At 43.6% G+C, this 18,229-nt stretch overlaps 1 protein-coding gene across 1 annotated transcript in view; it reads right to left on the reverse strand.

Moving 5' to 3' along the window:
• plxna1 (plexin A1) overlaps positions 1 to 18,229 on the reverse strand; it is a 160,455-nt gene that overhangs the window by 22,626 nt on the left and 119,600 nt on the right. Inside the window, exons 15-22 of the mRNA XM_022745052.1 lie at positions 17,171 to 17,338; positions 13,919 to 14,012; positions 12,586 to 12,822; positions 10,593 to 10,736; positions 9,050 to 9,284; positions 5,550 to 5,692; positions 3,627 to 3,883; positions 917 to 983 (exon numbers count right to left, since the gene is read on the reverse strand). Coding sequence (XP_022600773.1) covers positions 917 to 983; positions 3,627 to 3,883; positions 5,550 to 5,692; positions 9,050 to 9,284; positions 10,593 to 10,736; positions 12,586 to 12,822; positions 13,919 to 14,012; positions 17,171 to 17,338 — 1,345 coding nt within the window. The remainder of the gene's footprint in view (positions 1 to 916; positions 984 to 3,626; positions 3,884 to 5,549; positions 5,693 to 9,049; positions 9,285 to 10,592; positions 10,737 to 12,585; positions 12,823 to 13,918; positions 14,013 to 17,170; positions 17,339 to 18,229) is intronic.

Here is an 18,229-nt window from a genome sequence, read left to right on the forward strand (position 1 = left end):
GTCTTGTCAAAAGTTCATGAACACAGCTGTTAGAAAAGATCCCAAACAGCTTCCCTGGTGACCCACTCCCCTGTCTCCGAACCCAACTCTGGCTGTCCGGTCTGGCAAATGGAGCCAAATCACACACATGCATGCACACCAAAAACACTCTCTCTCACTCACTCACTCACTCTCACACACTCTCTCTCTCTCTCTCTCACACACACACACACAGATGCTAACTGGGACCCCCGTGGGCTTGGCTAGTTCGCTGTCCACCAGAATGCCTGTCCTGGCGGGGGTTTAAGGCCCTGCTGCTAACTGATTAGCTGCAGTGATGTTTGAATGTGGAGAATGTGTGTGTGGAAACAAGAATTTAGCACAGTTTAAGCCTCAATAATTCCCTCTGATTCCATATCAGAGGGAAAGGAATTCAAAAAGAGAAAGAAAACAAACAGACACAGAGACAGACAGACAGAGAAATGAGAGAATACATTTGTGTAAGATCTCTGGCTTCCTCTTTTGCTAAGCCCCAAAGCTCAGAAGGGGGATACAAACACACAAGTATGCATACAGGCAACAAAAAACACACACACACTTTCCTGGCTCTAAAAGAATCCAGCCAGGGACACAAAGAGAGGACAGGTTAGTGCAACAGGCTACAGCGATCACAACAACATGACCAGCTATGTCTGAACAGGGCTTCAGACTCTGCAGATTCCTCAATTCGGAGAAATTGGAGAATTTACCACATGAAAGACAGAGGTAAGGGATAGGTAGCCTGCTGCCTCTCGCTTATCTAATGCTGCAGCTGTGAATGTGTGTGTGCTGGTGAGGCATTTTTCTATTCTCAACACCAGCTGTATTAGAGTTGCTTCAAAAGTTGTGTGTGTCTGGCGTGTGTGCGCGTGCGTGTGTGTGCGGTAGACAATTTTACCTTGAGGAACTTGTAAAGCAGGAAGGTGAACCAGTTGGTGAGCATCTTCTCAGCGACTGACTCCGTCCTGGGTGAGACATGAAAGGAGGAGGGGGGGAGAGAGAGAGAGAGAGAGAGAGAGAGAGAGAGAGAGAGGAGAAAGCGACGGGTGAGGGTGAGAGGGAAATAATAGGAAAAATAGAGGATGACAGTGAAAGGAAACAAACAAACAAACAAACTCACTCGTCTTCATTAAAAATACAGCAATTAGTATAATTCGCTAACTTCTCTCGTTAATCACAAACCTGGCGTGTAATGAGGGGAACCTCTGCACGTGCACGCTCTTGAGCAGACACACGTGAACAACTTATGAGCGAAATTAAAACAGAGCAATTAAAAGGCATTGTAATTAATGGACTTATTGTGTCTAATTTGTTAAACAGCTGAAAGGGAGACCAGCACTAAGGGTATGGGGGGTGGGGGGCAGGAGAACCAAAACTATTAGAAAAAAAAAAAAAAAAAAAAGTATTCCTCCTTCTTGGTCATCGTCAGCCAGCCTTCCTTTAGACATTAGGGAGAATCAGGAAGACTTAATTATCCATTCCTTGTTTTCTCTTGGATGAATGAGGGATTCACGAGAACTATCTGGAATTTTCTCTGCTGGGTTACTGGGTTGTGTAACTGGGCCACATTCCCAGTTTTGAGGTAAATATTACTCTTTTTTTGTCATTAACAAGGCTCAAGGTGCAAAAAGGTGAGGTGAGGTACATTTTGTTGAGAAATGACAGTACAAGATGATATTTTCTTGTCAATGCTGCACAGGAAATCTGCTTTTTTTTGTGACAATTGAGGAATAGTAAAGAGACACACAGAGGAAACTAGGCCAATGTGCTGGTGAATCCAGTGAAGGCCTGTAGCAGGAACAAGACGTGAACTCCTACGCTGCTGCAAGCCTCCCTGTTTGACTGTTGAGTGTTGTTTGATGTATGTGGAGCAGTTTTTTTTTTTCATGGCTGTCAGCAAAATATAACGGATGAAAGATGAGGCAGAACGAAGGATTGAAGGACGAAGGAGGTGAATACACCTGGACAGAACACGCTTTTGGGCATGTCAAGACATGATAGTGGGCGACTTGTAACATCATCTCATTTAGGACGGATACGTCACACCACCCATTGTTCCAAAGTTTTTAAACGTGCTACAGCAGAATGGCTTGATGCAGCTTTCCTGGCCACACACAGTGTCTCTGAGCCTATAATGTACAAATCAAACCAAATGAACCCGATACAAGAGCATCGTTTCACCATAGGGGATGGAAAACCACATGGGAGTCAACTATTAAGTCGCTCTCCTTTTCTGTGTATATGTCTAAAAATAAAATTTTCTAAAGCCTATCTTTTGCAGTAAAAAGACCAAAACAGGGTGAACCATGTGTGTAATAATTGCCGAGCTTATTAATGCCAGCTCCCTAGGCTAGTGTAGTTAACAGGGACAGCGTGTTGTGACCGTATGCCCCAAGAGGGGATTGGAAAAGGCTTCACACAGGCACACTGGATGAGAGTCATTTATTTGATTAGATTTTTAATTAAATATCTCTCTGAGGAGGAGGAGGAAAGAAAAAAAACATAACTTTTTTATCATTTAATGTCTAATTCCAATTTATTTGGAGACAGGCCATTTCTCTAATTGTATCTTTCCTTAAATACGTGTATCTTTTCCTGCCTGGCTGTCTGCAGTAGCTCATTTTAACTTCTCTTTTCTCCCTCTGCCTATCTACTCTCTCTCCACATTGCACCTTTCTACCTTCCTGCAGTCTTCTTTTTCTTTCTTCCTCCCCTCCATCTCCCCCATATGTTTCTCCTTCTACCAATTTGCCTCCAGCCCAAGTCTCCCTGTAGACATTTTGCCCTCTCTTTCTGTCAATCACCATTTCCCTCCCTCCCTGTGCTCCATACTCGCTGCCTTTTCACCTCAAATTCTCTCCCTCTACTGCTGCACATCTTTTCCCCTTTACCAATCCTCTCTCTCTCTCTCCCCCTCTTTCTCTCTCTCTATCCTCACACCCTTCCTTGTAAATCGTCCTCTTCGCTCCCTGTACATTCCTTGCCCCCTCTACCTTTCTCACTGTGTGTGTGTGAGGAGAGAGAGGTCTGTCTGACTGCGGCTCCACTGGGAGAGTGTGTGTGCTCAGGGGTGTAATCCTCTCTGACAGGGACAGAGTTGAGAGATAGAGACGAGGTAACGTCACATATACGCCTCTAAAAGCTACAATCACTGTTCCCTGCCTTCAGCTGGGCGGTGAAAAAACTAATCGCTTGACATTCTTGCAGAGAATCATCTTCTGTTTTCTATCATTTTCTATTCTCTCCCTTTTTTAGCAACATAATTATTATTACGATTTGATTGGTTTTGCATGTGCTTTACCACTGCCATGACAACAGGAAATGAGAACAATGACAAATGACAAGTCTATAAAAAAAAAAAAAAAACCTTTTTTAGTTGCTTTTCTTTTTCTTTTTTAAAGGCTAAATTGTCATGGTGCCCATTTTCAGTGGTGTGCCTCTAACCCAGTCAGGAGTATGCCAAACAAAGGCCTGAACACGTGCACACACACAGGGACATAACCTCCAACTTGAACCCCCAGTGGGGAAACTAAACTGTGCCTGTCTGTGACATGATTTTATGAAGACTTTGAGCCAGTTTAAACCCCTCTCCCTCCCTCTTTTCGTACCTCCTGAGTAAGAGCTTGGGGTGGTTCTTGCTCTCCAGGTTTTTGTCGATGAGGTCGGACAGGAGCTGTTTGAGGACGCCCGTGGCATACTCCATCTCGCCCTGCAGCGCCGTCATGATGAGGGAAGCCACGTTGCCTCTGTCTCGCATGGAGAAGGACCGCTGCGCCTCCAGGGTGCGGATGAAGGTAAGGAGGAAGTGCTTTTTGGTCAGCAGCTGGCCAAACAATGTCAGGGCCTTCTCCACGTTGGCAGGGACCTGGAGGTGAGGGGATGGAGGTGATGATGGGAAGGAGTGCGAGTGTGAGGAGAGGAAGAGAGGATTCAATCACGGGCAGGTAGTTATTTGTTTGACATAGGGAAGAGAAAATTAAAGGGTAGACATGGATGGAGAAAGGGGTAGAAGGTAGTGTAAAGGAAGCAGGAAATTGGGTGAGGAGAAGAAGAGAAAGAGGCAGAAAAGTAGGAAACGAGTGCAAGGAAGAAGCAAACATTAAAAGAAGGGGGGGGGCAAGAGGTACGTATACACAGAAATGAGTGAGATAGGGCAGATGAAGAAGTTGAGAACAGGATGAAGAGGATGTGAAGAAAAGAATTGGTTATGAATTATAGTTGAGAAATGGATTAATGAGTATGTGTGAGAGTGAGGAATATCAGATGAGGGGTACATTGGGAAAAGAGCCACACATTCACACTCACAACTATATTTCCACAATATTTATCTACATATAGGGAAAATCCTGCCGCAGATCCTGTTACAGTTTCCATATACGTCCATAAAACAAGGCTTTCACGGTTCACACTCTTGCCTCTGTGTATTATTGTCCCAATCCTCTCTCCTTCTTGCCTGTTCACTGTATCTTTCTCTCTTTACCTCCCTCCATCCCTCACTGCCCCTTCCTTTCAGCCGATTCTTTTCCTCTCTCAAAGCAACGGGCAAGGCCCCCCCCTCTGAGGGAGAAGAACGTAGGTTTGAAGTAAGAATGTGAGCTTCATGCTGTAATAAGAAATTGATCTGCCTGCTAGCGCACTACTGTGGCCTGTGATTGCCTGGGCCATACAAATGAAAATCCAATGTCGTGCTACACTATCCCTTTGGAATAAAGTTGATAGCACGAGCAGATATTGCATGTCTCAAAGCCCCGACCCTGCAGCCGCCACCTTACATGCATGTCAGCAGAGCGCGAGTGTGCATTTCCATGAAATGTACGTGTGAGAGTCTAATGTATACGGAGATGATGGTGGAAGTACGTGTACATGCTGCGTTACAGTGTCCACACAGCCCGGGCTCATGTGAGTGAGAGTGTGTTCCGTCTTGAGGAACGAGCAGTAGTGCAGGGGAGAGTGTTTTATTGAACGTGTGAACATTACTTTTTCAGGAGCCTCAAACAGGCTCGGTCCTGTAGAAGCAATCTATCACTCGCAGCAAGTCTTAGTGGAGCTCAGACATTGCTCACTCCCCAAAAAAGAACCGTCCCTTTGCTGTATTACATCAAACTGGAGCTTGCCCAAAAAAAATTTTTTTTTTTTTTCTTTCTTACTAGTACTTGAACTCTCCTCTGCCTTGTTATCCACATTCACATAGTCCACCTCTGACATGATTCATAACTCAGCTGAGTCTGTAAAACTTCTGTTTTGTGTGAAATAATTTAAAGTCAGAGACGTTACATAGAGTTGGCCCTTCCTTTAAAAAAAGTTGTGTTAAAGTTTCTTCCCGGCACACTGATCTCCCCCGAATTTCTCAATTCTAAGAAAAACCTTTTTCTTGTCGCCACACTCAAAATGCTTAAACTCTTCAAACAGATCATTTCAAATTGCACATCTAAAACATACACAGACCAACACACACAGAACAACTTTCATTCATCAAGACTGTTGAGTGTATGTGTGTGCATGTGTGCGGAGAGCTCTCTACTGACCCGTACCTCCATCTCCTTGAGCACAGGATGGTCCTCAATCCCAGGAAAGAGAACCCTCATGGCATAGGTGCGGTAGTCCAGGAAAGGGATTCCTGCTCCGTCCAGCTCCTGGGTGAGTTCATGGATGTCCGTCTGCAGTTCTGCAAAGGCTGCACAAGAGAGAGGACAAGGAGATGTGAATGTCATAAGTTTCAAGTGATGTACAGATTTCTTCAATAAAGCACAAACTTTAATTACAAAGAATTGGAAATTTTAATGTTTAAATTATAATCTTCAAGATTACTGTCTTGATTTTTGGTAATAATCAGTCTTCAGTCCTGTTGGCTCTGACTGAACACAAAGCACTCATTTAAAAGACAAGGTCTGTTATATTTCCACTTTCTTCTATTCATCCGAGTGTTAAGCACATCTTCATCTGCAGCACCTTGTGATTGATGTTTAGAAGGAATGTAGGTTCAAACACAAATGTATATAATCAAGTGGCAAAAGTAAATAGCTAAGAAGCATTTATTTTGGTGTAAAAGTTGGTAATTATTATTTTAAAAGGTGGTCATTACCAGCTCAAACCCTCCAATTTTTTTTTTTCATAGAGAAGGGATGACATGCAGCAAAGGGCCACAGGTCGGATTCGAATCCATGACAGCTGTGGTAAGGACTAAGCCTTAATGGTACATGCTCTGCCAGGTGAGCCACCAAGGGCCCTAAACCCTCCCATTTTTGAGTTGCACTCTGAAGTAATGATAATTTTTTTTTCTCCCCCCAAAAATAGGGCAATGTTTCAGAATTCAGAATTGAAACACCTGCAACTCTTGAGCCAGCCCTAATCTTTATTTTCACTGTTCATGCCTCCGTCAAGCTGATTTGCACAAACAGCATGTTTAAGAGAAGAAGAAGGCAACATGGGAGAAACTGAGGAAAAGATGGAGGCGTGTGGAGGAGTAGCAGTGAAAAGCAGCATTATGTGATCGCTCTGTGCTGAGAGCGGAGAGAAAGATTGAGGGAAGAAGAAGGAGGAGAGGGAGGATGGAGAGGAAAGTGTTCTAGTGCTCAGTGGCTAGAGGGGAGTTCAGGATGGAATTGCACACAGGAACATGAGCCTGTGAGTACACACACATTACACGCTGCCACCTCACATGCTTGTACTCCTGCAGCCACACACACACACACACTTTTCCTGTCTTGCCCCACAGCTGAACACGTAACCTAGTGCCCAGATGATTTATGTGAGTGCATGTGTCAATGTTTTTACACACTTTTCTATTCTTTGTGTTCTGACCCCATTCTGTACACTCCACTGGCTTCACAAGTCACATCTAGATGGAACAAATGGGATCAAATCCATTCTCCCACTCATATCCTATACAATAGTGCATAGAGCTGAAGCGTTTAGTAAACTGCCTTGATTCTATTTCATAAACATAGAACTCCCTTCAGAAGGAAATATACCGCTGTATGGTTACATTAGCTTGAATCTGTGTGTGAGTGTGCGTGCCTTATAGCGTCATCCAAAATACATCAACACATGGATACACAACCCAAACAAATAATGAACTAAAGCCCAGACTAACAGATGGCTTGTGTCACCCTATCCCTCTCTTCCTATCTCTCGCCTCGCCCCCCCCCCCCAAAGTCACATCTTAGAGGTCACTTCTCCCTCCCCTATGGTTGCTTCTCCTCTGCTACATCCCTCCATCTTTCTGTTGCCCCCCCCCCCTCTTGTTAGCTCCCTCATGCCCTCCATCTCTCTCTGCATCTCTAATTGGTCTTTTTTTCTCTACCCTGCCCCAATCTTTCACTCAATTTCTTTTCATCAGTGCATCTATAAGTCAATATTTTTGCTTGTCTACAACATTCCTGTTTACCTCTGGGCCAGGACTTCCCAAAAAAAGATGGTTTATTCCACCTTCCTACTATCCATCACTTATCTTCTTGTCTTTCTCCCATATATTCAAATCACTTCTTCTCTTTTCACTCTATGTTGTCCCCTTGTTTGTCCAGCCATCCCTTTCTGCAACCAAATATTTATCTACAATTATCTTCCTCTCTTTATCTGCTGCTATCTTCATATCCAACTTCTTCCCTCCCTTTCTCTATCACCACTTCCCTTCCTGCTGTTTTTCCCCTCTCATAATCTTCCTATACATCTCTTCTTCTATGCCCTCACCCTCCTCCTCCCCTCCTCCCCCTCTCACAAGTTGTTCGGCTTATTTATCTCCCTCACTTCGTCTCCTTCCTTCCATCCATCCTCTTGTTGTCTTCCAGACAGTGCTGACAGCGGAGGACAGACAGGGTCAGGGCATGTGGACTCACCGCCACACACCCCAGCCAATCATTGTTTGACCTGTTGTGTGGCTGTGTGTGACTGTGTGTGTGGACTTGTGTGTGTGTGTGTGTGTGTGTGTGTGTGTGTGTGTGTGTGTGTGTGAGATTGCAGGTAGTTGCAAAAGAGCAGGACATGAAGAGTTGAGTGTCAGTGGGAGTGGCGTGAAGTGCACACACACAGTCACCCTCTGAGCAGATGAATGACACGGCGTTACAATCTGGGGGTGTGGATGATGTGTGAATTTACCACAGTCTAATAATTTGACTGAAATATCATTTTGCTTCATTTATTCAGTCTGACGTATCCATCATGCCAACGTCACTTTGACATAGAAACTGTAGTAGTGGTTGCTAGGAGAAGTTACTCCACCAATGTTAGCATTGCACCCACATAACAAAAAAAAAAAAAAAAAAAAAAAAAAAAAAAAAAAGAAGGTTGAAATTGATGCAGCTGAACCAGAAATATCATCTCTTTTATTTCACACATTCTTCTACCTTGACAAAACATGGCTCTTTCTCCCCATCTGCTTCTCTCTTTTGCCAGACAAACCAGTAACAGCATCACTAGGCTCTCACTGGATCCATGCTGTCTCCTGTCAAATGAATATATGCTAATGTACTGGTGTGTAAGTCTCTCTTTAGTCATATTCAAACCCCTCCTTCCTTACTACCCCTGACTTTCCCACCTCTCTGTGCCCTGTGTCTATCTAACCTCCATCTCTCACTGTGGATGATAGTGAGGCCAGCCAGGCGGCTCTCTCATGGGGTGGAGAGCCAACATCTGGTGGCTGGCTCAGATCAAAGAACTCCTCTGGAAACACACCAACGCCCTCACTCACACACACACACACTCTCTCTCACGCACGCGCACACGCACACACACACACCGCTGCCACCTAACAGCAGGGGGACAGTTGGCAGCAAAAGGGTGGGAGAAATAGAGAGCGAGAAAGAAAGCAGAGAGAGAAATGGATAGGACGAGTTGTGCAGCTTTTGAGGTAAAGCTGCAGCTAGGGAGAGATTTACAAAGAGTTATTTAGGGATGTGGGAGTTACTTGGGGAGAAAGTTTAAAGTATGAGTATGAAAAGCAACTAGGGGAATACCAGTGCCATATAAGTAACTTTTGAGAGTTGAGCAGCTAGAGTCACACCCTCCCTTGTGGCCAGGTTTTGTCCAAACTCACCTTCTTTGCACTCAAGGGCCACCCTGGACTCCAGATTGTCCATCTGCAGTTGAAGCCGCTTAAGCGTGCGGTCGGCATCCCGGGACTTCCTCTTATAAGCAATCAGCACCACAATGATAACCAGCAGGAGCAGGCCGCCACCTCCTCCGATACCGATGATGGCAGGCAGGGTGAGCAGGCTGTCTGAGTAGATCTGCAAGGTCCCTGGTGAGTATTCAAAGCCTCCAACACGAACCTTGCAGACAGACATAAACGGAAAAGTTACACCCTTGTTTGTTGAGCAGGTAGATGAGGGATGCCACACACATACACGGGGGGAAAAAAATAATGGGTTTGTTTGCAGCAATATTTGACAGGTTCCGAGTCAAAGCAACACATTTTCTTTTACATCAAGTCGGAGCTAAATTAGCTTCTGCTACAAACATTATACCTTGCACAGTGTGAGAATCGTGCACAGACTGTACAGAAACATTATTTTGGCATTTTCAAATCTTATCTATAAGAGATACATTTCCACATGATGATTACAAATTTTCTGGCCTATTCCTGGCCATAACTGCTATAGAGCCAAAATAATAATAAAAAATTATGCAAGGTGCCGAAGCTAAATCCCACATTGCAATTATTCTGGCAAACAGAGCTGTGCAGTGTCGGGCCAAGTGCAGGCCATAACTCCCTAAAACCTTTTATATCTCAGTTAGGGAAGGCAACATCTAAGCCTGAAGGCTGTCTTTGGAACCAGCAGAACACACGACTTTCAACCATATCACATCAGAACAGTTATGGCTTGCAGAACATGTGAATAAAAAAAGCCCCCCCCCCTTTTTTTCCCCTTTTATTCCATCTTCAACTGGCTTACGTCTATAAAATACTAAATGGAGGAGGGTAAAAATAGACACAGACCTCTCACGCCCACTAGCTGTTTTTTTGGGTCTCTATTGAATATCAATACTGTTCAAATCCCAAGGAGGATGGCAGCCAAACGAGACCAATCAAAAGCCTCAAAGACATAAATACAGTCGCAAACACCACCAGCGGTATAAGAGACGGGATGTGTGTGTGTTTATGTGCATGCGGCTATATGAATGGGGGAAGAGAAATCTAGAGTAATTTAAGAGATTTAGGTCTGATGGATGAGAAGGGAAGAATGAGATGAATGAATGAAAAAGCAGGAAGTGGATTGACATAAAGAAGATGGATGAATAACATGGCAAAAACAGCAGAGAGAACAGGAGCTGCAGAGGAAGACGGGCTGAGAGGCTGAAAGAAATGTGAAAGCCAGATGCTCCTGAAGTGGAGAGAAAAAAAAATCAAGAGCGATGATGAAATAACAGGTACTTATGATAGAAAAATGTAACCTACAGAGGGGTGATGCTCATTTTTTAGGCATTGTATGACTGTATTGGAACAGCTAACCCTGGATGTCACAATGCTGTGCTCAGTGTGCGACAAATTTATGTTAATCTAAGAAAGAAAAACACGTCACACAATGGGAAAACATTCAGTTAACAGTCCTGTACAAAAGTATCAAAGTTTTACTTACAGTGACTTTGTGTTCTCCGGTCAGGTTGGGCCATTCACACAGCAGCTGGCTCTCAGACAGGGTGAGAATGCAGGGCGTCTCCCCGATCAGCACCGTGTAGTTCAGCTTAGCGTTTCCTGGGGCTGCAGGAATTAGGTTACGGCCCTGGAAACAGACACACACATGCGCCGCTTACTTACAGAAGGTCCGAGTCTAAGGTGGTCCACATAAATAGAATAATAATCACACAGAGAGAAAAAAACTTCATTCTGATTGGCTGGTAGGTGTCTGTCAACAGTTCAGCCACAGCCTTAAATCACTGTGCAAGGTAATTTACATTGCACGTAACCATAGCAACAGTGCTTCTGCTTGATGCTGCCTCTCATATAAATTGAACAAACATGAGTTAAAAACAAAAATATGGATCGAGATTTTAATTGAGGAAAACTTGAATAAAAGTTGAAGAGATGTCCTGGTCTAGAAATTCCAGTCCAGTGAAGAAAACACTGCAGAGTTGATGGATTAGACACCAGAAATATGACAATCTTTTATTCATTCTACTTATCCTACCTAATTACACAGTCAGTGGTATTATTCTTGAGTTACAAATGTGACTTTTACTAAATTTAGCCACAGGTAAAAATTATGTCCAAGGAAAAATGTGCTGGGGTTGGGAGATAGTGTCAATAAATTGTACAGAAAACCCCCATCTCCTCTTCTCTACTACATCCTAACTCTTTATGCTTTGCAGAGTGGGAGGAATTAATTGCTGGAAAATCTCGATGAACGTCTAATTTCTCTGCAATTATTTAATAGGATGCCGTTTCTGAGCTGCTTATTTCTGCAATTCTTTACCCGGAGCATGGTGGGGCAATCAGAGCTTTTCATTATAGAATTATATTTAAAGTTACAGGGGAGAGAGGCGTGATTCTTCATTTCTAAAACTTCACCCTGATTGGCCGAGAGAAAAAAGGCTTTAGTTTTCCATGAAATTGCATGATGATGATTTTCCCTCTCGCTCCTGAAAGGCTTTGAAGTTCAAGGGGAGAGGTGAAACGACAAGAGACAGTGTGTGTGGGTGGGGCAAATGCGCTCGGGATTTAAACGCATACTACCTCTATGGCTGAAGAGTAAACATGGCTATGAAGTCTCTCTTCAGAAGTTATCTGATAGGAATCTGAGCAGGTGGCATAGCAATGCATGGGTCCACTTTATAAACATTACTTTCCTTTGCACCTGATTTTAAAGAGGAGGGGATTTTAGAATGGACTTTTATTTTTCTTAAAGGTCTCCAAACCACATTGGATACAGCAGGTGGAGAAGTAACATCTTTGAAGGTTGGGGTATATCTGAAAGAAAAAAACTCTCAAAGCGAGAGGAACAAGTGTCTGTACAGGAATATTTGCAGCAAATCATTTCAAATGCCTGTCAGGGCCTTATCAGTTGTGTTAGATGTTGAGGTCACTGCAGAATTTATAACATAATTATTTGTGAGATTGAGCTTTTAACAGTGTTGACAATACTCAACATTACTGGCATGCTGCTGGTGGCTAATATTGTTCTTCTAGTGTGCCAGCTGAGTGCTAAGACTCAGCTAACCTCAGTTTGTCCTGGAGTGTTTCACAACACCTTTACAGAGTAACCTTTGATAAAAAAGTTTTAATGCAAAGCCATGGCAAAGTCCATCCTAACATCATTCACTTAGACATTAGAAGCCCTAATGTCTCAGGCCTGGTCTACTATGTGAAAGAAAAGAAGGTAGAAGGACAGAAATAAAATGACAAAGGGGGTAATCAGAATGGGGAAAGAAGGAAAAAAATAAGACAGAAAAGATGAAGAGAGGAGAAAGGCAGGGAAGGACAGGGGAGGGATGAGACGGGAAAACAGAAAACAAACAAAAAATGAAGCAAAGTCAAGAGAAGAATAAAAAGAGAAAGAACATGATGGATGTAAAACAAACCCAGGAAGAGACAAGGCCAAAACAGATCAATGCTAAGAGCACGAGGCAATTTACCTTGAGTATGAGTGGTGAGCTGGGCTTCAGCTCCAGCATGCCTGAGGGGCTCAGAGGTTCGAACACGGGGTCCGGGTGGTAGCTGAAAGTCTCATTTACTACCAGCACAGAGCGCACGTCATCCATGACAAAGCCGATCTCATCAGGACTGCTGCCGGCCTCTGAGAAGCCTTTGTCAGATCCAGCCACAGAGGGCGCCAGACACACCATCACGGTGTTGTTGACAACCGTACAGTTCTACAGAGGGAGACAGAAAGAGGACGAGTGCGGGGGAATTTGAGAAGAAAAGGATGAAGAGAAAAAGGGAGGAGGGATAGAGAGCAGGAGAGAAAATATGATAAATAGTTAAATAAAGTTTGATGAGGTTATTTAATTTCCCATCCAACAGCCTTTCTACCTTGTTCACACTGTTGGCTAGAAATAAAAAAAATGGTGCATTTTTAAATTCTTCCATAAAGTACGTTAACTAATACATAATCAGCAATATATACAGTGGCTGAAACACGGTTATGTGATGTGAGTGATTAAATGTCTCCGTAATGACATAATGAGGAAGAGGCTGGCTTTAATAACATCAGTGTTGTAATCAGTGTTGATATCATCCGGAAATCCCCTGTGGGGTTCGACACTTAAATCAGTCACCGAAGAACAAATTAGACTGTAATGACACACAGAGAAGCAAGAGAGGTCAGCCAGTAGCTGTTAACGATAACACAGCACGGCTAAAGAGACCTTTGCATAGCTCCACAGCATGTTATAGCCTTACAATATGTTCTATATGTCACATGCTAACATGCTCACACTCAAAAAGGTGTGTAAAATCCCAAAGAAACAGAACAAAACTGTGTTTATAGGTCAACAGAAATATTAACCAAGCAAAACAAAAATGACTGCAGCGAGGGGGACAAAGGAAAAGGAAGGGATATTTTTACTTTCAGCTAAGAGCAGGAGTGGGAGAAAGGTTAGCTAAGCCCTGTGGTGCTAGGTGAAGAGAGGGGGATTTGCCAGAGCCGCTTTATTGCTGGTTGACATTTCAAAGGTTAAACTGCTAAAAGGAAATTCAACATCAAAAACAAACAGAAAATGGGCCCTTGGCTGGTTGGCCGACGGGTCAGGTGTGTGCGTCAGTGTCTGTGTCCCAGGAGTGTGTGTATCGTCTGAAAATCATTTTTTCCACAAAGAGGGAGACAGTAGAGAGACAGTGAGAGAGAGAAAGACACCTATGTATCTATATTGCTCTCACTCTGTCTCACTAGCCAGTCAAGTCACTGCCTTTTTCTCACTGCCTGTTTTGTCAGTAAAAACTCTTGGGTGTCTTGATCTAACTACTTACATTTTCTGACTGGGCAGATCCGTACTTGGCTCTCATTTTAGGCTCCTTGATGGTCGCCAGATTGGTCCCGGTAATGGTCAACATGGTTCCTCCACTAAAAAAAAAAAAAAGAGGTAACAAAACATATTATAGAGAAAAGGTAAACATAATTATACAATGCTATTGGGAAAATAAAACACTTCTATTGGCACTTGTGTGTCACATATTCATGTGTCTCCTGCTGTACTTTTTCTTGCAGGATCCAAGTCCATACACTATTCAGCAGTCGTATCAGTAGAGATAAATGTTAATAAATCTGTTCTCTGTGGGAGCCAAGAGGGCCCTCCAGTTGGCGATTTACCATTAATGCTCGCTCCTGCTGTAGCCTTTCGCCTGCTTATTCATGGAAGCCCATTTTCAGGTAATGATAGTAATGCTAAAGCCCTTGCATGAATGTTAAAAGCTTGTTTAAACCGATATGGAGGCTGGAGGGAAGAATAAGCGAATATATAGCATTAATCCTGAGAGCCGAAGCTTTTGGCCTCTCCTCACCACCTCTCCAAAGCCAGGGGAGATATTTTCAGAGTCTATTAAAGTTGCACAGTGGTATTTTTCAGCATGAGATACACTCCACAACTGCACCGCTGTCAGTGATCTGGCATGTTCTGTAACCTTTACACCTGTGACCTATTCAGGTCTATGTGACGCTGACCAGCAGAGACATGGGTAATATGGGTGAGAGTCCTATTCCCCCACATCGCCTTCTCGACAGCCTCTGCTGGCCCGAGAGCCTGAACTTTATCTGATGTGAGGTGTTCTGACAACAGCTAAATAAGTTAGCATACAACCTAAAACTGGAGTGGGGTTAGACAAGGCTTGAAGCCCAGTGCCACTGTGACTCACCACTGGCACCAATGAACAAAAAAACATTTTATACAGATGATATGCTGGCTGGTGTATCCCGACGTTTAATACAGGCAATGGCACACCAGAAAAAGAACATATTCTGTATTATTGTTCAAGTGTCTTCTACAAGAATATAAGAATATCGACCACATCAGTGGCTCTGGTGTTTTTCCTGAGTAGTAATAGGTCAGTACTTGTGATCTACCCAACTAGACATTACATCCAATCCACAGTGGAATGAAAGCACCCTGAAATGTAACTCTACATGCAGAGAGGCCAGACAAGACAAAACACATCCTCAAAGATGGCTGTGTTTTGATGAGGCCAGATGAAGCTGGTGTCTAAAGGAGTAAGATGAGGCCATGCTCAGATCTTAAGGCAAGAGTAACACTTTAAGTAGAAAAAGCGGGGAGCAGGAAGGGAGTTGAGTGAGGAGAACGAAGGCTCACAGCTTTTGAGAGGCTTAAAAGAGCCTGACAGATGTTAAATTGGTCAAGAGTCTGGTGTGAAAACTGAGTGGTCAATTTAGGAGATTTAAGGTAACAGTTAACATGCAGTAGCTCACAATCTGTTTTAAAAATCTGCTTTAGTGGCAGCACTCCACAAAGGTAGTTCCGGGAGGGGATAAGAATCTTTTCCACAAATACAGTGCACACTGTATGATACACTCTGTACACTGTACTACACTGTGTCAACAAGATGAAGTGTCACACAATCTCTGCACTGCCATGTAGCCATGTTGTTAGCCCGAGAACGTCCTCTTGAACAGGGGAGAGCAAGTCTCAGTCATGTCAGATTTGTGTTTTGGACAAGGCAGGCTCTGTGCCGTTTGAAATAGCCCCAGCAACAGGGTCACCAAAGGGGACGCAGCGACAAAATGGCTTGGTAAATAAAAGCGTGATTGGCCTGGAGAACCATGCACCTCCTCCTCTGGGAGTGCTGAGTGAAACACCAAACACAAGCCGAGTGCCGGGGTTATTTCCCCCTAAGGCTAGAGCCAACACTTTCATTCTCGTTCCCCTCGCCTACCCTCAACATTTCATTCATCCCATTCCAAATGAGACTTCTCATCCGCTCACACCTCTTTCGCGTGATGAGAGACTTTTGTCTCCCTGCAGAGTTTTAAACGCAGCTCCCATTTTCACCTCAACCCCCTGCGATGATGCGGTGGTGGATTGTTATGCTGTCTGAACAGACAATGTGTCTGTGGTGGAAAAGTCTAATGTGAGCTGCCCTAACAGGTGATACTCCCGAATAAATATCAGTGATACACTGTGTAAAAGTAAGAGTTGTTTTAATAACAAAACAATATTCCTTTTATTCACCTGGGATTCAGAGAGTCTATGGTAACCCCCCTTTCCTGATAGGCTTTTAATATGAAGTAACTGCAGGAAGTGCGGACTTAAAACAGACAAGTTACTTTTTCACCTCTGGCTATGTTTTGGGATCCGCCAATTATCTGAATACCAAATTTAAGTAAATGCAACAGAAAAACGTACGGTAAAAAACTCTGGAAGTAATGTATGACAAGTTCCTAGAACTATACTTTTTAAGTAAATGAGACAGTCATCAGTGTTTGTGTTTGTGTGTATGTGCTAGCTTCATTTCTGAGCTGTGGAAAAGAGGAGTTTCTAGGTCATGCTAGTGAGCCCATTAGCATTTGGAAGCTCCAAGCTTTTTTTTTCTCCTCCACAACACAGCTTGTGTTTGCACAGGAAATCTTCCTGTGGCTATGTAGTCTCATTTCAATAAGTCAAGTAATATTTACAGATACATCTCTGCTGCACCTCATCAACTAGCAATGCACTGCTTCAGGAGCCTCCTTTACTGCTGTTCCTCTCAAAGATTTACTTTTGAATCATAAAGATAAACAGAATAAATAATATGCCTTTGAAAAGCAAGGCGAGTGTGAAAATGGAGAGCAATAGTTTTTTCTCCCAGACCCAGTCAGGGAGTGTGCCAGCAGAATAATACATTTATCACCTTTTACATAGAGTTCATATTTCACTTTTGAGAAAATAAGGCACTAATGTATGGCACAACCACTACAAGGTATTAATAATGTATTGATATATTTGTATCTGTTCTATAGATGTACATCAAGAAGAATTGTAGATCAAACACTATGTTGATGTAAATTATAGATAATGACATATGCCTGATAGAGTTCGCTCTATGGTGCAGCAGAACTTGCAAAAACACAATATTTCCCAGTTTTCAAATCTTTCCTCTGAATTATTCAGTGTAAATCACTTTTAGAGCTGATGTGTATCATATATGCAATATTGGGAATAAATCAATCATTCAGGCTTTTTCTGACACAGAAAATCACACACAGGTTCATCTCTGCTCTGATTGGCTCCTCACCTGGCGATACTCCAGTCAGGCTCGATCTTGAGGATGGTGGGATCGTCTGTGTAGTTGAACTTGACCTCTGGGTTCCTCAGCTCAGCAGAATTGATGTCCACCATGACTGGAGTGGTTCCTGGGGATTGTCCTGCCGGGGTCACACACACTATCTCCTTCCCACTCCGCCTGGAATAGCAGGAGATGAAGGGAGTAAGGGAGGAGAGGGGAGAAAGATATTACATACAAAGCTCCATGAAGGCCTCTCTTAAAGTGGACTGTGTGCTCCAAGGACCAACACTGTAAGTTCTTGAGAAGGATTTTGAGTATTTAGGAGTTCACTCTCTGACAGGCTCTGAGATAGACGCACTGAAAAAAAAGACTACACAGGAAAAAAAATCCTACTTCAGCCCTTAAATAACTCATAAATTATTTATCAGATGCGACAAAAGTGCAGACACACACACACACACACACACACACACACTTATAATGGTGACATAGTCGCCTATCCACAAGGCCAACATCTTTCAGTCTGTCCAGTCGTGGTTTCATCAGCCCAAATCACAGAATGCTGTACTTCAAAGCCCTCTCCCTCTCTCTCTCTCTATCTCTCTCTCTCTCTCTCTCTCTCTCTCTCTTTCTCTCTCTGTCTGTCTCTCCTTCCCTCCTGCGCTTTTTCTGGCTGATAGATCTGAAGTGGCAGATCAGGCTGGTCGTGTCTCTGTGTGATGTAACTCCCTCCCTAGCAGACAGGCAGCCAGCTGTGACCTGCTGGGAAACTTTGTGTTGCTGCCAGAAACTTTGTGCTCTACTCCAGTGGCTCATTCCACAGTGCCCTCCCCCCTGTCGGAGGGAGACGCTGCTGGCCCAGCAGCGGGTGTATGGCTACCTGTGAGGCAGTGTGTGTGTGTGTGTGTGTGTGTGTGTGCGCCCGCGCGCCTTATCTGCGTATGTGCGTAATCATTGTATTGAACAGGTGCGTTTGTACTGTGAGGTCTGGGAATTTGCATATAACTATAGTACAGTTAGAAGATTAACATTGTGTAAGTATGTGTTTTGCGTCATTGAGGGTCTGCT

Source organism: Seriola dumerili, unplaced genomic scaffold (assembly GCF_002260705.1).
Source record: "Seriola dumerili isolate Sdu_G_001 unplaced genomic scaffold, Sdu_1.0 BDQW01000088.1, whole genome shotgun sequence".
Taxonomy (NCBI): domain Eukaryota; kingdom Metazoa; phylum Chordata; class Actinopteri; order Carangiformes; family Carangidae; genus Seriola; species Seriola dumerili.